The sequence below is a fragment of the Pyricularia pennisetigena genome (genome assembly GCF_004337985.1).
Source record: "Pyricularia pennisetigena strain Br36 chromosome 4 map unlocalized Pyricularia_pennisetigena_Br36_Scf_6, whole genome shotgun sequence".
In the NCBI taxonomy this organism is placed as follows: Eukaryota; Fungi; Ascomycota; class Sordariomycetes; order Magnaporthales; family Pyriculariaceae; genus Pyricularia; species Pyricularia pennisetigena.
This window is the reverse complement of record NW_021940918.1, coordinates 2,642,809-2,661,287: the sequence shown is the minus strand read 5'-3', so window position 1 is coordinate 2,661,287 and position 18,479 is coordinate 2,642,809. Positions and strand designations below refer to the sequence as shown.

Genomic DNA, 18,479 nt, shown 5'->3' with positions numbered 1-18,479 from the left:
GCTCCTCGTGCATTGTTCTTAAGCCTCCGCCTCCTTTATCGTCTACTGGGGTCGTTCCCCATTCCCGCATCGTATCCTACTTGCGGTCTGATTAATCCTCCCACGCGTCTCCCACCAATGTGAAGATGGTGTGGCCCCTGAAACCTTGTGCTGATCTGTTGATTACTGTAATGGACTGTAGTGACTGTAAGACATGTAATGCTTCGCCGCCCCCGATATTGCTGCCTATGGCTGCGGCTCAAGTCTTGCTTCCAATGTAATATTCTACGCCACGTGACCGAGACACTAGCACAAACGAATGCAGAATTAAAGCTAGACTAGCCTCATGCGAGGCGGGTTTCGTCTTGGAACCTTGGCTGCAGAGACCTGCGGATACCGGTCATACCCTGAATGTTCAACCTACAGCCATGCCGTGCTAATCTTTTCAACAAGCAAAGTTTTCTACACGCGATTGGATAACACGGCCAATATTTCATTCATCAAATTAGATCTATCTAAAGACTTGAAGAAAAGGCAATGGTACTAAGGTATAGCGGGATCCGGGCTGCACTTCGGATCTTGCTGCCCATAGTCCAGTTACCCATCAAAAAGTAAGTAGCTACCTAAAGCATGTACGTGCCGACAAGACTGGGAGCATCTAGGTGCCGAAGAGTCTACAAACCCACCACCAAAGAAAAAAGCTCAGACAGACTCCTGATGATATGTATCGTCGAGGCACGAATATGGCAGGCCGGCCATATCCTTCGCCAATGACTCAACGACCAAACTAAAACATTCAATAACCCATAACGGTTCCCTAGCAAGGCAAATTGCCCTGACAAAATTGTATCTGCGCCGGTCAAATATGCCACCTAACCCCTGCCTGTATTTATAATCTTATCGTTTTTTGTTTCTTCTTCTTTTTTTCGGGCTTTTATTCTTTCTTTGTTGATCATGCAACCAAGCCTTTCTTCCCCGGCTCCGAACGCTCCCGCTGGGAGGATGCCACCTCGTAATCACGCGAATCCAAAGTAGTCGCTCCCCGCAGTAATCGCCTTCAGGATCTGTTTGCGAAGAACATCGTAGCTTTCATACTCAGGGAGGTCCAGTTCTGCCGAGAAGTACAAATATTAGCTTCGGTCATGCTTGCATTCAAACTTCAGGGTGTTGGGGGTACTCACGGTTGAAGCATGTATGAGAACTCGGGAGGCGGTCTGGACGGCCATAGTCTCGGTGGATGTTGAATCTGCTGACGCCATTCATGCCCTCGAGCTCCTTGAAGCCATTGAGTGGCACCTTTGATGTGCCCGTGACGAACTGCAGCAGTTTAGCCCGCTCTTCCTTGTCAAATGACCGAACTGCGCGCCAGAACCACTGAATCTGCTGCGACGACGGTTGGTAATTGTGATACTCAGTGTGAGCCTTCCAATCATCCACATCGATGTCTGGAAGTCCGGATATGAGCAACTCCAGCTCCTGCTCATTGAAAATTGCGATGAGCTCTGCAGGAATGATATCGTGGAACCCTTGAAGGAACTCCGCCATCTGATCCTTCACCGAAGCAAGCAGCTTATGTTCAACCACCAGCCGGACGTATTCGTGCTTGTTGTCCTCGGTGACTGGGATGTTGCGTCCATTCTCGCACAGGTCGACAGTCTTGGTCACGCCAAAAGCGTCGTCCTCCACTGCAAACGTTTCGGTGATGATATCCGTGATATCATTTTCGAGCATCCATACCAACGACTTGTAGTACTCAGGGTCGAACGACTCCATGTCCTTGACTGACACCGGCTTGCCCAGAATTCGCTTGTAGACCGCGCGGCTAAAGTAGCAGTCGAGCACGCGGCCCTCATATAGTGCTTTGCCAATGATACGTCCGATGAACTTGAAAAACATGAGATGTTCGTCGTTGATGCTACTCAATTTGTTGGGATGGAATGTTGTGCGGTCGGAAGAAACCGGAATGAAGAGCACGTAGTTGGGGTCGAACATCTGACGCGAAAGCACCTGGAACCACTCGCGAGTGACTCCGCCAGCATCCACACCTTCCTCGCCATGGAAGCGAATGTTGAGCTTGCCGTACTTCATTTCCTCGCCCTTCTTGAAGTAGAGCGACTTGAAAGAGTCATGAAAGACATGATCGCGACGCACTGACAGTTGAAGCGCAGGGTAGGAAGGCCGTGCCTGGTTCCCAGTCTTGGCATGGACGCTGCGATTGAAGTAGTTGCGCTTGTTATCGAACTCGAGGACCTTGGGGTTCTTAACCAGTAGAGAGAAGGTGCCCGACATGAGTTTGGGGTTGATGCGAACAAGCTCATTGAGCACACGCCTGTGCTGCTCAGTGAAAGTGAAGAAAAGACCGGCCATGCGATCCTCAGGTGGCGGGCTCGTGAGCAGCATCTCCTTCGCAGGGCCTTGCGACTCAGGCGCCTCACTTAAGGTTGTGTTCTTGCAAACCACCATCAAGGACTCGATGAGAGGAAGTAGAATGGTTGCCACATTGACCATATTTTCGCGTTGGTGAATAGCGCTGAGGCACGCACTGAGCTTATCCCACATCGTGCCAAAGGTGGAGTTGTGATATAACGAGCTGATAAATTCTTGTTTCTCGTCGTTACTCATTGAGTCACCGGACTCGCTTGCCTTCTTGACTTTGGAATCGAATAGATGGTCCAACGCGGTAAGCACACGAAGAAGCTTGTTCTGTTCAGACGCACCAGGCGAGAACTTGTTAAGAGCCACACCCTGAATTTCTGTGCCAGACTCGGCCTTGAGTATGTGGGGGAGCAAGTCATCCAAGTCCCGGACGATGTTCTCACTCAACAGGCGAGCTTGTCGGACCAGCTCCTGTCCGAACACAATCTTGGCTCCTGGAATGTTGGAGAGGTTTTTGATGGTTGAGATGGTGTTCTGGAAGGTCTTTGAGCTACACTCGCGTGCCACGAATATATTGACCACCAGCGTCAGATTGTATACGGGTACAACTGGTGGTTGGAACGACCTGGACTTCTTATCGGCTGTCTTGGCGTCTTGTGTGCTGGATCCTTCGTTTGGCTTGAGATCGTCTTGTGTGTCTGCTACCGCACTGTTCTCGTTGGTCTGAGAAGGCGCTGTGCCGCTTGTCTGGGCTTCGGAGGCCATTTCTACCGGGGGCTGAGCGGTGCCAGTAGCAGTAGAGGCTTCGGTCTGCGATGGCTTCTTGGCTTCCTCTTCTGCCTCACGTCGGCGCCGATCCAGGGCCTGGAGTGGGTAAGTGACCTTGTTCAAGAGGTCTGCGAGCAGCTGCATGACGGCAGAGCTTTCCATCACCAAGCTACGGCCGAGAAGGCTGAGGAGCGAGTTGATTGCATATTTATGGGCTCTAAGTTCCTTGCCCTTGCCCTTGCGGCTAAGACTCCGCTTAAGGGATGAACCGACAGTTTCGTGCTCGGTGAGGAACAGAGGAGGTATGTGCGGGTTCCTGCAAAGTTCGACCAAAAGATCCAGACACTGATGCACAATCATGAGAGGGGAGACGTCGGAGTTATGCTGGATCACCGACGTGGTGGTAAGGCCGGTCACGGAGCGCTTGAGGCTGTTCGGGGTTCTTTGCTGCAGGTCCTTGTCCTTGGGCTGCTTGGCCTTCAGCGAGAGATGGCTGAAGCTTTTCTCGACAGCATCCATATTGGTGCTGCCGTCCTGAAGGATCTGAAGAATGGTGCTAATCACCTCCAACCGATTTTGGCGGTTTTCGCAGACGTCAGCGAGGATGGCGAAATGATGACTTCTAATGTTGGCAGGTTGCGAGATGAACATGAGTCTAAGGAGAGTGGCTACGCCGGCCTTATCGAGCATTTGTGGCACCGGTTGCCTGACTGGTTTGGTTTCCACTGGGGGTTGTGATTGCCCACCGGCTATACGGCCAGCTTCGCGCGGGATTTCACGGTGTCGGTCACGCACACGAGCGGCAGCGCGAGGAGGCCCACTCCTCTCCTGGAGGGCCCGCATTTGTGCTCGCAAATCTGGTGGCAGGTGTTCTGCGAGCTCTTCACCCTGATCCAAGAGTATCTCCTCTCGGAGGGCAGCATCGAATGTCAACAGGATGCTGGCTGGATCCATGTCCTGAGGGGCGTTGTTGCTGGCGAGACGGCGAGATTCCTCGCGCTCGCGGCGCCTTCGGTCCTGGTTCTCCTGTTGGATAATCTCTTGACGAAGCTCAGCAGGCAGGGCGTCGAGAAACTCATTGAAAGCCTCGGTCTCTTGCCCTGTGCCTGTGTTCTCGGCCTGCTGACGTGCTTCAGACCTCCTCGTCGTCAAGGTCTGTGCAATCACCTCTTCCCTGAACTCCTCTGGAAGGGCAGCAAGGTAGTCAGGGTCAATTCCAAGACCTGTCAAATCAACCTCTTCACCACGAATAGTCGTCATTACGCGCTCTTGAGCAGCAGAGTCCTGAGCGCCCGAGCCGGTAACAACCGTCGGCGTCGCCTCAACACCCTCCATGGCCTGCGACCCGGAGCCTGACTGGTCTGTTTGGCCCTCGGTTGCGTGTAATCCGGACTGCGATTCCTGCAAAGCAACCCGCGCAGCTTCTGCAGCTTCACGCTCTTCCTTGGCCTTGCGCTCGGCTTCCTCTCTTTCTCGGGCCGCCTTGGCTTCTGCCTCGGCTTCGGCCTTTTTGCGAGCCTCAGCTTCAGCCAGCTTACGTGCCTCTTCAGCTTTTTTGCGGGCCTCCGCCTCCTTGGCTTTCTGCTCTTTCTCTTCAGCAATAGCTTGGGGCGCAAGTTTGTAGAAAATGATGTCGTAGAGACGCTGTATCTTGTCGGGCCCAAAAACCATCCTCGCTTCCTCGTGCCAACGTTCAATGGTAGCAACAGGTGTAAATGCCACGGCTTGGTGGGGCTCCTGGTAGATATCCCGCGATCTGGAACTGTCATTCCGCGAATCTCGGGCATGTGTAACAGGTATATGAAACTCGTGGACGGGCCCATGGGGGCCATCGTGGGCAAACTGCAGCTGCAGATGCGTCCCGCCGGCGCGGGCGCTTGCCGCCAGATTCTGGGGCATGTGGGTGAGGAGATCGTTGAGGAATGACATTGGGTTGTCACCGAGGCCGCTGTATCCAAGAGGGAATGGGAACCGAAGCGTGCCTCCTGTCACAGGGCGAGGAGAAGCTTCACGTGCTCCATGTGCGCGACGCAGAAGCGGGTTTACCATATCATCGCCGTTGGTAGGAGCCTGTGGGGCGGCACTCCGTTGGGTAGGTCGGAAGAAATTCCTGAAGTCTATGACGGCAGCCAAGTTAGTCTTTCCCCCTACTACTAACTGCGAGGTGAGCGACGGCTCCTGTGCGCAGGTGTAACGTACCTCCCATACGATCCCCTGGTCCTCCGCCAATAACGACTGCGTTGGGGGTGATAGGAAAGGGGCTACGAATACCGGGACGCTGGCGATGGCTGCCGACTGGATGTTCAATCAAAGAGTCCCATCCAAGTCCATCTGGTGGTGGTGGGGGTGGGCCACCGTCTTTGGATACTGTCAGTTAGGCAAACCGATTTCGAGGATACATGTGTACTTACCCATATTCCCATGGTCATAGACAAAAACGTCCTCGTCAATGTCATCTTCTTCATCCTCGTCGTCTACACAGAGTCTTGTTAACAACGGTACTCCATGTCCATGACCCTTTAAAAAGTAGCAGTGGCATTTCTTACCATCGTCAGCCTCATCTTCCTCGCCAAAACGATCATCGATGGCCGGGAAATCGTCAATAAAGTCGGTACCCATGGCGGCGCGCACCACATCCCGGTAGTTTTCGAGAGATAGTTGTCCAGGTTCAAGACCGTGGAGACGTGCCTCGTCAATATCCTGAGCCTCGCCTTCGTAATCGATCTCGTCTTGCTCGTCGTCGTCTTCGTCGTCATTCTCACTTTCGCTCTCCCATTCAGACGCACCATCGTCCTCAACTGGGCTGCCTTCCCCATTGACAATCTCCTCAACGACCTCCTCAAGCTCTTCTATGTCACCCGAGTCCATTTCGTCATCTTCGTCATCTTCATCGCTCGTATCTTCCTCGTCATCGTCCATAGACTCGTCATCGTCGTCATCGTCGCCCATGATGACTTCGACAACTCCGGCATCGCCAGGTAAGCCCTCGACATGCCCCATACCATCGATCTCGTCGTCGTCGTCGCTGACATTCTCTTCGTCGTCCTGGGACATGTCTTCGTCGTACTCCATCTCGTCTGGGTAACCATCATCATACATGTCCTCGTCGTCTATGCAATTGTTAGTAAGTAGAAACCACGAGGAAATGCCTGCAGCTTTGCTTGGTGGCCAAACCTACCGTCATCGGAATCATCGTTGGAAAAATCGTCGTCTTCTCGAGGCTCCAGCATTCCGAGAGCAGAGTTTCGGTAAAGGTCAGGGGTCTCCTCTCGTTCCTCCTCCATGTCTGACAGGGAAGAAGCCGAGAGGATTTCGTCGTCTACACCATCGGCCAGATTAGGAGGCAGAACCCCATCATGGCTCAACTGAGAGGCCGTTGTGGTGAGGAGGTGAATGACACGCAGAATGTGCCTGATCGTTCGCTTGACACCAGGAAACGTAAGATCAACATCGGCAATGGATGAGGTCAGCGCGTTTATGTAGCCTTTTTCATACATAAGCCGCTTGAGTTGTGCTTGAGTACGAAGGTTATCTGTCCCTGCTCGTGACATGGTTGGATCTTTGACCTCTTTATCGTCTATCATACAATACATAAGCTCGGCCAAAGATTGCAATTTGGCATAGCGTGTATCAAAAGGTTCGGCCGAGCTTGATGCATCGCGGTAAGCTCGCAAGATGGTGTCTAGGACGAACTTGCGAACAAAGTTGAGATCCTGCTCCTCGCTGGGCTCAAAACGACGAGCAAGACGGTTAGAGGGCTTCTCGGCTGTCTTAGATACAAGAGCGGCCAGGACCAGACGGGCTTGCTCAGCCGTGGCTGCCTTCTTTTTATAGGCTAAAGTGTCTGTCTGTGCTTGTAGACTGCTCAGGCATATGAGGTCATTCAGGAGATAGTTCAGCACGCTGGAACGAGGTTTGACTGGCGTGTTGGTGAGCAGAGGGGCGCCGCGCTTGAAATTGATGAACTCGATCTTTGTGCGAGTGTAGCCATGTAACAGCTCTGAGAGGCAATGCAAGAGGAAACACCGGTATATGAACATGGGGTGTTCCTCGGCCTTGAACTGCTGCTTCGCTTGCTTGTTATCTTTTGATTCGTCGCCTGCCTGGTCAGGAGGTGGAGACGGGGTTGCGAGTGAAGATTCGGGCATAGCTACGCTAGCATTGCTGCTCGATGCATTCGCTCCCTCTTTTGGTTTCTCTTTCACTGCCGGTGCAGGGGGCGCTGACTCGACGTCTTCCACTTTCTGGAAGCTAAGAAGCTGGTCAAGAAGGAACTGTATTACTCCATCCGGATTCTCAACAATCGGTCGCTTCAAGTCGGGACCAGGAGTCTTCGGGGCGTCCGTCATCTCTTTGTCGGCAGACTCAGTTGATGGCTTGACGTCGTTGATGTTCAGATCTCGGGTGCCCTGTTGCACCGCCGGCTCCACTGAATCGTCCTTGGCAGGCTCTGCTAGTTTACTCGAATCCATAGCAGGCTTAAGTGCCAGGTAAACTTTCGGCTTGCCCTCTGGAGAGTCATTCTTCCACTGCGAAATCTTTACCATCTCCTCTGTAACTTCAATAAACAGCTTAGGATTCCGCAAAGAAACATGCCCCAGAGCCTTGAGGTAGCTGTTCAGGTCATAGTTCCGCATCCCGCTCCGCTGCGGCAGCTCAAAATAGTGACGAATCTCGTAGCGCATGATCTGTTGAATGGTCTCGTCATCCTCCACGATGTGCCTCAGGATGGTCATCATATAAGAGCTGATCTTTGTTTCCCTAAGCTTCACTGAGCCTAGTGGCACGACTTGGCGGGCCAGAGCAAAGAGTCGCTGAAGGTTCTTCTTCTCCCCTACCACCTTGGCGAGTTCACGGGTACGGGTGAGAATCTGCAAAAGCCTCAAAACGGCGACTGAGAGCACGGGATCTTTTCCAACCCTAGGGAGTATGTCAAGGATCGAGTTCAATAGTTCCTCGCGATTCTCCCTGCTGATGTTCGACTCCTTTTCATGCAAAACTAAATCCTTGATGGTTTCGTCGTTAGGACCAGGGGGAGACCATTCCGCCTTAATTGGCTGTTCATCGTCCAATAAAAGTATCTCGAGGATGAGCAGGATGTAAGGCATCCAAGATGGAAGGTCGTCACCTGAGACTCTCAAGAAACTCAAGTACATCTCTACATTGTCCCTAAGAGTTCCCTGAATAGACTGGAAGAATGGTTCTGATTCTTGAAGTAGCATGGATAGGAGGTGAGCATATGCCGCGATACTGACGGAATTGGATTTGTTGTCAACGTCGAAAGAAACCAAGGCATTGGCCAGTGTCTCGCCGATTTCTTGACAGCTCGCCTTGTCCTCTTGGCGGAAGATTGTCAGCCTGATCAGCATTGACACATCATAGACACAATCCGGGTGGGCTCGAATAACGTCCAGGCATCTTTCGATCAGATTATCCCTGAGCTTCTCGCGCTCGGATGTCAAGATTTCAAATGCCCGAGTTATCGATGGCTCTTCTGTCGTGGGTGGTGGCGCGACTGCTGTGCTGGGAGGTTCGATTATTGCCTGCTGTAGCCCATCTGGGGCTGTACTGGTCTCATCCCCTTCGCCATTCTGGGATCCAGGGGTAGGTCGCTCAGCAAGCTCGTTCCGCAGAGAGTGATGAACCACATGGTTGACCTCTCCAGGGACAGGATCGATGACCATCGCGTCGTCACCTTCCACTCGGGTCTGAGGCAGAGCAGGCGGCTCAGGATCAGACCTAGCCGTAGGCTCAGGAGCATAATCTTCCCGGTATGCGTCTTGAGGAGGTATGGGGTTTCGAGGGCCGGCGATGTTGGCTTTGTGGGCTGACACATACTCTTCGGCGAGATCCAACGCTCCGTTTGAACGATATATAGCTTCTCGAATGAGCTCAATGTCTTCACTCTTGTTTCGCGCGGCCAGGTTGAGGATAAGTCCGCGCTTTGCGGGCCAGTCGAACGGAACGTTTTCCCGCTTGAAAACTGTGCTTTGATCCTTATCTGTAGCCCTAGGGGCGGCAGCTTCCTCATCAGCGAGACTGATAGAGCGTAGGATTTCCAAAATCTTAATGACCACCCCTGATTCCGCTCTCTCGACCAGAGACGACTCCCAAATCTCACGAATGACTGGCAGTATGCTTGCGCGGAGCTCGACAACAAGCTGGGAAGCAATAGGCATGGCATCCCGACGTGACTCGGCCCTAGTTAGGTTGATGAGATTTACTGACTCCATGATGCGCTTGCCTGTCACAACTGTAAGGTAAAGATCGAGAATCTTCTTCATGCCGATCTGGGCGAGGCGTGGACTTCCATCAGTTGGATCTGATGGTTCAGCAGATGCTTTTTCGGCCAACCGACGGAGTACAAGGTGGAGGGATTCAAATCCACCTTGTGCCTTAAATGCCAACAACACGGGGATAATGACTTGTACCGAGCTTCGGTCGCCGTGGCGGGGTGTATCGGTCAACATCTCGTCCACACTGTGGAGCATGACTGCCCAGTAGTGAAGGTCCTTAACAGAGAGAGTCTTCACAACCTTCAGCTGGTCCGAGACGGTCTTCGCAAGCACTTCAGCAATCCAGAGATGCTGGGAGCGAATCCAGGGGTCCCGCTCTCGCCTAGGGAGGAGCGCCTTGCCTAGGCTCTGGAAGAATGGGTATGATGTCGGCACGACAGAGTGCAGGAGACCTTGTAGTGCTTGGAAGTTCTTGTATGCCGCAGATTGTGTCTCCTCGGTTGCGACCGGCTTCTTCGAATCCTCTTTCCCATCATTTGACGCCAACGCGATCGCAGCGGGGTTAGCTACAGCATTTTCGACGGCTGCGTCATTGTTTTCAGGAGTGACGTTGGCTGAGGCAGTAGTGGCGGCCTCAACCACCGCTGGGCGCGCGCCCAGAAGTGGTGTATGATGCGGCCAGTGTGCCGGCACAGCTTTTGCAACAGCCATTTCCTCAACAAGAACGGCTTGAAGAAGTGGGCCCAGTTTCTCTATAAGGCGAGCGTAGTAGTCGAATACATTAACCGGCAGGAAAGCCATGGATTGCTGCCGGCTGCTCTGTGGCAGACAGTTGTACAGAGTCTTCACAAGGGACTGCGTGGTTGAAAGTGCCCGGACAACTTTGGTGCCTTGAGCTAGCTGTTCGATGTCCTTGCTATCGCATTCCTTGAGAGACAAGTCGGTACGAACAAATGGCTCGAAGAATGTACGATCGCCATGATGCTTGACAAGAGGCTCCAAGGCGTCCACAGCAGTTTGAGCGCGGCTGAGAAGAGAAGGCAATCCAATAATGGGACACTGTTCCACGAGCAGGGAGATGACATGCTGGAGCATCTTCAATGCATGCGAATCAGCAAAGTCATAAGGCAGGCTGGGCATCTCAGCCATGTCAAGCAGAAGCTCGATTCCACCCTTTTGAGTGAAAGACTTCTTCAGGGAATTGTTACCAGTGTATGCGGTCATGAAGTTGGACACAGCATGCACATATGGTGTGATTGTCTTCACTGTCTGCTCCTTCCCCTCGTCTGCACCGTTAGACTTGCTTGAATCATCCGTAGTCATCTCGACATCCTGAGAGGACAGGGCATCTTGCTTGACTCTGTCCAGGAGAGACTCGTCGGCCACTAGAGTATCTCCATTAGGTCCCGGCACCAACAGGTGTACACCCCAAGAAGACTTGGTCGCCTTCTCCTTGCCCATGTGGCACACGTAAGCCACCATATCAAGAACCGCATTAGATATCACCGGACGAAGGGCTGGATGGTGACGTGCAAGCTCATCGAAGCTATTGCCAATGTTCGCAGCGATCTCATTCTCAGCTTCCATTGTTTGAAGATGTCGCGGGCTTTCGAATATCTGAAGATAGCTCTCGATTGCCCCGGATGAAACGACCATCTTAATACCAATGTTATTCAGAGATATTGAGTTCAGAACTCCAGGTATGACTTGCATAGCCTCCGATGAGGGCAAAATGTGGTTAGCAGGCTTATCAACACGCCTGGATTCCAACATCTCCTTCGTGGGCGGGTGAGGGCGATTGTAGTCCTTTGGCAGGAGAGATACACTGGGCGCAGGTGAAGAATCGTCTTCGTGTTCACTGTCTTCCATGTTTGCTGCGTTTGCAGCATTGTTCTCGGTGGGGTTGCTCGAATCGGAGGCAGTCGTATCGCTTGAACGCTCGGATAGGTCTGAAGATAGCTCGCGACCGGTTATGCTCTCTAGGAAGCTCTTGATCAGCCCCGACTCCATCAGGGCGGCGAAGCTAGTGGGGTCGTTGTTGATGAAGTCGCTGATGATGATCATAGCATTTGTCCATACGACAGAGCCGAAACGGCCCATGTGCTCAATAATGTGGCGAAGCCCCAGAAGGAGTTTGCTGTCGTCGACAAGATTACGAAGAAGGCGGTCGGTATTGCCGCCAAACGAATACCAACTTGTCATAATGTGGTGAATGAACTTAAGAAGCCACTTGAGGGTTTGCTGCTGGTGGTAAGGGATCTCATAGTCCACAGTGCTCGTACGCAAATTGGCTGGAGTGCCCTTGCCGGCCTCGGTCAGCTCGGTGGCCTTGTTCACCATAAACACCGTGAGCTCAGAAATCCTATCCAGGCCTTTTGCGTCCACAAATGACTGGAAAGCGCCCTGAAAGGTGTATATTAATGCGTCCAGGAAGTTAAGAGCGGTGGCATGGAACCTCTCGGCCACGGGCGTGCGAATGTCCAGGATCTCGACAAGGTTGTCCATTATGCCAGCTCCTATCATTTCAGTCCCAAACCGGGCAGACACCGACATATGCAGAGTTAGGGCGAACAACGCCTCTCGCCAATCGTTGGCTTCTGCTTCTTCGGCATCAGAACCGTGGCCAGTATCCGCACGCATGCCAGCAACTGCTTTCCGGATGACGTAGAGAAGGACACCATGATTAACGTTGGCGTTGAGAGCCGAAAGAACATCGGAGTGTTTTGTCGAAAAGTTAGATACAGCATGGAGTAGCTTTAACGCGATCGTCTGTAGCCACACAGGCACACTAGGCTTGCCCTCAGGCACAGGGTGAATGAGATCTGCAAGCTGATACACAAGCTGATACCGTCTAGGTTCGTCGTTGTCTTGCTTGAGGACCTTCTCCGTGAAGTAAGCCTCTGGGTGTATGTACGATAAGTTAGTAATGGCGAGTAGGCGAACAGCCAATGCCTCTTGTCGTGATGATGGCGATGCCAATAGTGCCCTGGAAACCCTTAGTCGGTTCAAGACTTCATAGCGTGAGGCTTCTGGCATGTCTTCCGGACACCGCGCCATGATTTCATGGATTGGTTTGTTCAAGACTGTCGATTGAGGCAACTCGAATGTCTTTTGCGGCGATTTGGTAGTCTCATCGCCGCCGGAGCTGGGAAGAAAAGGAGAAACCGGAGAGGCGACATCATCCGCGGATGCCCGCTCACCGCGTGGGGTCCGCTGATGCGAGCCCATGGTGCTACTCCTCCGCAGAGGAGTCGGTGTCGAGGGCATGTTTGCATGAGCTCGCTCCCCAGCAGGCTGGGAGCCAAGTGCTGCCGCAGGTGGTTGACTACCAGGCTTGGGATAATAGGTGATTTTCACGTCACCCCAGCCACTCCAGAACCCAGGGCCTTGCTCATCGGGGATTGCGAGAGACGTGAGGTCATTAGCATACTTTGGAGCAGCATTTTTCGCTGTGGGCGGCTGCGCCCTCTCTTTCCCCTTTGCACTCGCAGAGCCTGGAGTCGTCGGCGTGATCGAGTCTGCCGTGAACCCTATTATCGGAGTCTTGACGAAAGGCTGTGCCAGTTGCTGGACCCTGTCCAAGTCAATATTGTAATGGCTGGCCAAAAGTGCCGCCCCCACAGCACGAGGAGTGTGCGACATTCGTTTGACGGACGCCTGATAACGTTGAGCAAGCTCCATTCCAACCTCCAGGGTAGCTCTTAGGACGGGGAAGGAGGTTGAGTTCAGGAGGCTATTTAAGTGGGAGCTTGATGAATATATGCTGCGGTTGCCGCAGTGCTCCAAAAGCTTACTGCTGAATTTTAGTATGGTGATGATTAGGTGACTGTCGCCATCTGCACCATAGCCAAGCTTCGCCAGATCGGCTTCAGTCCACACCGCATCATCGCAATACTCCACGGGAGCACCCTTCTTCAGTAGAATCTCACATGTGAAATCCCGATCTTGTGGCCTTTCAGCAAGCTGATAGGTGAGACAGAAGCATTCGAGTATGTTATCGAAACGATTGAGAAGTGGAATCCAGTGATATAGATCGCCCCTGGGGAACGGCCATGTCATAGGGAACTCGGCAAGCAGCTGTGGTATCTTGGGAAGCGGGGCTTCCGCGACCTTGGCGACGTACTCCTTCAGCCATGGAGACTAGAAACGATGGAAGTCAGTAGATGCTCTAGTGTGGCAGGAGGGTGACGGCAACTACAGCTTGCGGGCGCGTCAGACGTACCAGAGTCTCTTTGTGCTTTTGCTGAAGGGTCTTAACGATCTTTCCCATGTCGATGATGGGGCGGCAAAGCCGCAGTAGAAACCAAAAGCTCCCCCTCCACTACCCTGAGGTATTGCCACCGTGACAACTGTGCTGCGTCTGCTGGAGTGTCCAAATGAACAATCAGACACTCCGCGCTACCACGGGCCGACTCGCGTTTTCCAGTTGCGGAGCGATGGCTATCGGCACCAACGAATGATGAGGAGGAGATCAAGTAGGTCTCGTATTTGCGAGAAAGCGGTCGCTTCCAAGTTGATACGACTTGGTGGGGTGGTGACGAATCACAATCATACGCCGTGTATCGGTTGATAGCGGCAGTCGTCAAGAGTCGCCAGGTGAAAAGGGAGAAAAAGATTCAAGACAAGTGCAGCTTGCCGAATCCTAGCCTAAATTCCCTCCAACCAGATTACCACAGCTGGACTGTGAAATTCTGAGGGCAAGTCGAAAACTCCGATGAGTTCCTATCGCTAAAGAGTTTATCGAGTCCTCCGTTGCGAGACCGGAGTGGCGTCGTTTTGGTAAAGTTCTGAGGATGAGGATGGTAGTCGACAGAGATACCTTAAGTCAGGCAAAGGTGACGATCTAACCTAACATTTGCGTAATTGTGGATGACGCCTGGCAAAGCTCAAAAGTGCTCTCCCGGTTTGTTCGTTATGGTGGGTCGCGCGGTGACTGTGCGTGTTTGCTTCTTCTTTGGCACGGTGTAAATGCCTGCCAGTCTGCAGTCACTCGTGAGATAAAGGAACGTGCGAGAAGGTGGTTTGGTCAGTTGAGCCCCACCTTGGGACACGCCAGTCGCGCTCCAAAGTCCTCGGTTTAGTCCTAGCTAAGAGATTTCCTACCGCGACAAATGTTTGGCGGTATTTTTACGTTCCCTCATGAGATGTATATGAACTTTGCTCAGTACCTACAAAACTATCTACAAAAAGAGATGAGGGTTTACCTGATATCTAACAGGGTTGAATTTTTCAAGTTACTCCCTATATACAGCAATGGCAAACTTTACCTGGCTAGGTATGGAATAGTTGTTGCACATCCTAATTTGGTATTTCCAGACGCCGGCTGTTTGGAAGGTCACAATACCTGACGTCCTTTATCCGCTACACTCATAAAGAGATTATTCCGTAAAGAAGAAGAAGAAGAAGAAGAAGAAGAAGAAGAAGAAGAAGAAGAAGAAGAAGAAAACAAAGCTCATTGCTTCCTTATTTGCGTAATAACTCGGCGTGATCATTTTGTCTACCCCCGCTAAAAGCACCTTAGATTCCGGGTACATTACATCTCCGTAGCTATGGCTCACTTCATGTTCAGCGCAGTTTATTTGGAATCACCAACCGCAGTGATAGCATACCAAAGCGCATTATACTAAAATGCGCTGATGATCCGTATTTTATGCAGGAAACTACCCGTCAGTCAGACTTCCACTCTACAGTGCCCGTATTCAAACTAGTTCCTCCAAGACCTCAGTGTAGACCTGACTCTGACGTAGTCTGGCCGGTTTTAAGAGGGGCTGTCCACCTCGGCGCACACCAGGCAGTCTGGCAACCGCACTCTGAATAAAAAACTTATTACAGGTCTATGATTGCCGTCTATGTGTCAACATTTGCCAACTCACGAGCCTAGCGAGTCAAAAAATCCCAATCACTGTGAGAATACATGCCAAGAGGGGTAACGCGAAGAATCACTGTTGGATTTTGTTGACCGACCATAAAATCCTCCCGGTTGCAATGCAATGAGGAAGCGGCCATTAGGTGGGCAGTAATGGGTAAACGAAGACGACGCATCGTCCCTCCCGTAACACTGAGAAAAGAAATCCCACCTAGGGCACATCAAGCAATACCTGAACACCCACCAGAGACCAAAGCAGTAAAAACCATTGTTCATTTCCCAGCCATAAAATCCGCCATCATTTTCCTTTACTTGTGGAGCTTCCTCTGGTAGAAAGCCAACTCCTCACCCTCCAGGATGTAACCGTCACACCGACCGGACTGGCCAGGCCTCGACGAGACAACAGCAAATACACGACCGGCCTCGAACTGCTTCTCCAGAGCGGAGTCGACCTTGCCGCGGGCGGCAAAGCGCTCGGCCTGCTTCTTCTCCACGCTCTTGCTCTTCTTCACCTCCTCGCCCTCCTTGGCCTGCTTAGCCTGCCGTCTGCGGCCGAGCGATTGGCCGTAGTGAGCCTCGTACCATTGACGGAATGGCGCAGCGTCGATCTGGATAACGGCGGACTTGGTGAGGGTGTTGGTGCGGACAAGCTCGTTGTTTGAGGGGTGGTAGGCGACGGCAATGACACGGGTCTTGCGGGTGACGCCCTCAGAGCCCCACGAGAAGTTGCCCGAGTCGAGACGAAGGGCACGGTACTTGGTGTTGCCGCCACGGACGCGGACGGTGTGAATCCGCTTGGCACCGATCTTGGTGTTGGCAGGCTGGCGACCAGCCTCCCAAGCACGCTTCTGGCCTAAAGATTGATCGATTCTCATGTCAGAACCCTCCTCCAAAGGATCATGAAATCGTCCCTCATATCTGCTGCTTTTCAGGGTCCGGGTAAATGGTTGTACGCACGGTAGTGGGCGCGCTTTGCACCGGTGGCAGAGCGCTTGTGGCGAGAGTCTCGTGAGATACCCATGATTGCTGTTCCTGATTTCCAGCGAGCGAGGAATTAGTGAAAAAGTTCGTGGGGCACTGCCGCCGTTGTCAAAGCGAGCGAATTTCGTGGGTTTTGTCGGCGTTGATTTCCCAACTCGAAAAAACACCCTCAAGCCGGAGCTGGTGACGACGAACGTACCTGATGATTTAGCTGTTCACCAGATGCAAGCGTGGGCTGAGTGGTCGTCGATTTCGCAAGGCGTGGAAAAATTGGGGGTCGATAAAATGCGAAGGTCGTCTCAGGCCAAATTTGGTGGGCGTGATGCTCGAATCCCGCCTCTGCAAGAGCCCTAGTGCACGGACCATTTATACCAGCCACGCACAACGCCACATCTCTATCTTGGTTTGCCGACCAGCCGGTGTATGGAGCACTAAACGGGGGCTGCCGGTAGGACATGTAATCAATTGTTACCTTCAGTTCGGTTCTCAACGCGTGAGATGCCAGCATATGAGGGTGTACTCATTCAACACCCAGAAGATATTCGGTTATATACGACGGCTCCTCCTCCTTCCTTATTGATCCTACAGGACGTTTCAATTTGAAATTCGAGAACATAGGCAGCTAGAGCAAACTAGATTAGAGGTACCTATAATAAATAAAGGGTAGGTAGCGCACGAAGTATGGCATGCCTTCATCCTGCCTACCCTGCATTTGATGGATGAAGGCCCCCTACCTACCTACTTTGATATTTGGCCGTTTGCTCACATGCGGATTTTGACTTGCCAACACCTTTTTGTCGGCAGCAGGGGGTAAGGGTTGTAGATAGTGGGGTTGACATATTGGATTTCTGGTGGGGCTAATATTAATCCCTGTCAATTTCCGAGGTTTCCATACCTAGTGCGGTATCTAGGCCCGTAGCTATACAAGCCAGATTTTATGAGCTTCATTGGACGCTCTCTAGAAGTTTTGTCCACATGTCCAATGGGTTCTTGAGAACTGTGACGAATACATACTACTAAATAATAAGCAGCTACCTGTTTACGGTTACGCGCTCGAAATATGGCTGCAAGACTGAGCCTAAGGGTGCGAAACCGCTCCAATAAAAGCGGCTTCAAGCGTCTTCCCGAGTCCATCGAGCTCCCCACCGACGCTACGGTTGAGGATGTCAAGCGCGCCGTGGCTAAAGAGGCCAAGGTCTCTGACTTTAACCGCATAGGCGTCCATGACCCCAAGACCAACTCTATTCTGAAGGATCGCAAGGCCCTGATCAGGGATTTGCCAAATGTCGTATCTGCTGGAGAGGTGCTGGTGAAGGATCTGGGTAAGGAAAACATAGCCCTAGGCACGGCTTTTGGAAACGTCTTTAGCTAACAGCTGGCTCTTTGTCCCGGTATCTAGGTCCTCAAATTGGCTGGCGGACGGTCTTTTTTATTGAATACTTTGGCCCGATCCTTTTCCACTGTATCTTTGCGGCAGGTCGAGACTACATCTACCCCGCGCTGGGCAGCTATCCAGGATCCGCCTCTGGCAAGCCTCTGCCACCCCTGACAACGATTCAGCAGCTGTCGTTCGCGCTCTTCATAGTTCACTTTGTGAAGCGTGAGGTTGAGACGCTCTTTGTCCACCGCTTCTCCGCCAACACGATGCCCTTCTTCGCCCTCTTCCGCAACTGCTTCCTATACTGGGTGTCGGCTGGCCTGGCCTGCAGCTTTGTCTTTTATGCGCCGGCCAACTACAGCCTCTTCGGGGGTGTTCCTTTCTTCCAGGACATCGCTCGCTCGGAGCTAAGCGTGATCGACTACCTGGGCCTTGCGCTCTTTGTCTACGGCGAGGTCTGCAACGGTATTGTCCACCTTCACCTCGCAAAATTGCGCGCGCCTGGTACTACCGAGAAGGGCATTCCCTCCTGCGTCGGAAGCAGCATTGTCACATGCCCAAATTACATGTTTGAAGTCACAGCTTGGATTGGCATGATCCTGGTGTCCAGGTCATGGGCAACCGTCATCACTATCATCATGGGTGGCTACTACATGATGATCTGGTCGAAACAGAAGGAAAGGGCATTGAGGCAGCTTTTCCCCGACAAGTACAAGAAGAAGCGTTACACTATGCTTCCTGGCCTCATTTAAGTCATTTAAGATGCATGGCTTGACAGGGTTCAGCTCTAGTCTGCCCACTTTGTCCGGTGTTATTTACTCGTCTCCAAGACATTGTAATTGGGTGGTACTTATCGGTAGCTTGGGCGTTTAAAGAGGTCATGATGCATTCTGGC

The 18,479-nt window shown here is 52.3% G+C and overlaps 3 protein-coding genes across 3 annotated transcripts; 1 reads left to right on the top strand and 2 right to left on the bottom strand.

Moving 5' to 3' along the window:
• Positions 1–995: 995 nt before the first annotated feature.
• PpBr36_06387 (uncharacterized protein) lies at positions 996–13,629 on the bottom strand (the record flags this gene model as incomplete). The annotated part of the gene is made up of 7 exons (XM_029893532.1): positions 996–1,090; positions 1,161–5,240; positions 5,323–5,481; positions 5,535–5,597; positions 5,670–6,233; positions 6,302–13,499; positions 13,582–13,629. The coding sequence occupies 7 exons, from the start codon at positions 13,627–13,629 to the stop codon at positions 996–998; spliced, it is 12,207 nt and encodes a 4,068-aa protein (XP_029745875.1).
• A 1,904-nt stretch (positions 13,630–15,533) lies between these two features.
• PpBr36_06386 (uncharacterized protein) lies at positions 15,534–16,246 on the bottom strand (the record flags this gene model as incomplete). The annotated part of the gene is made up of 2 exons (XM_029893531.1): positions 15,534–16,078; positions 16,183–16,246. 2 exons carry the CDS (start codon positions 16,244–16,246, stop codon positions 15,534–15,536), a joined length of 609 nt encoding a protein of 202 aa, XP_029745682.1.
• Positions 16,247–17,266: 1,020 nt separating this feature from the next.
• PpBr36_06385 (uncharacterized protein) lies at positions 17,267–18,336 on the top strand (the record flags this gene model as incomplete). The annotated part of the gene is made up of 2 exons (XM_029893530.1): positions 17,267–17,528; positions 17,606–18,336. 2 exons carry the CDS (start codon positions 17,267–17,269, stop codon positions 18,334–18,336), a joined length of 993 nt encoding a protein of 330 aa, XP_029745876.1.
• Positions 18,337–18,479: the final 143 nt, after the last annotated feature.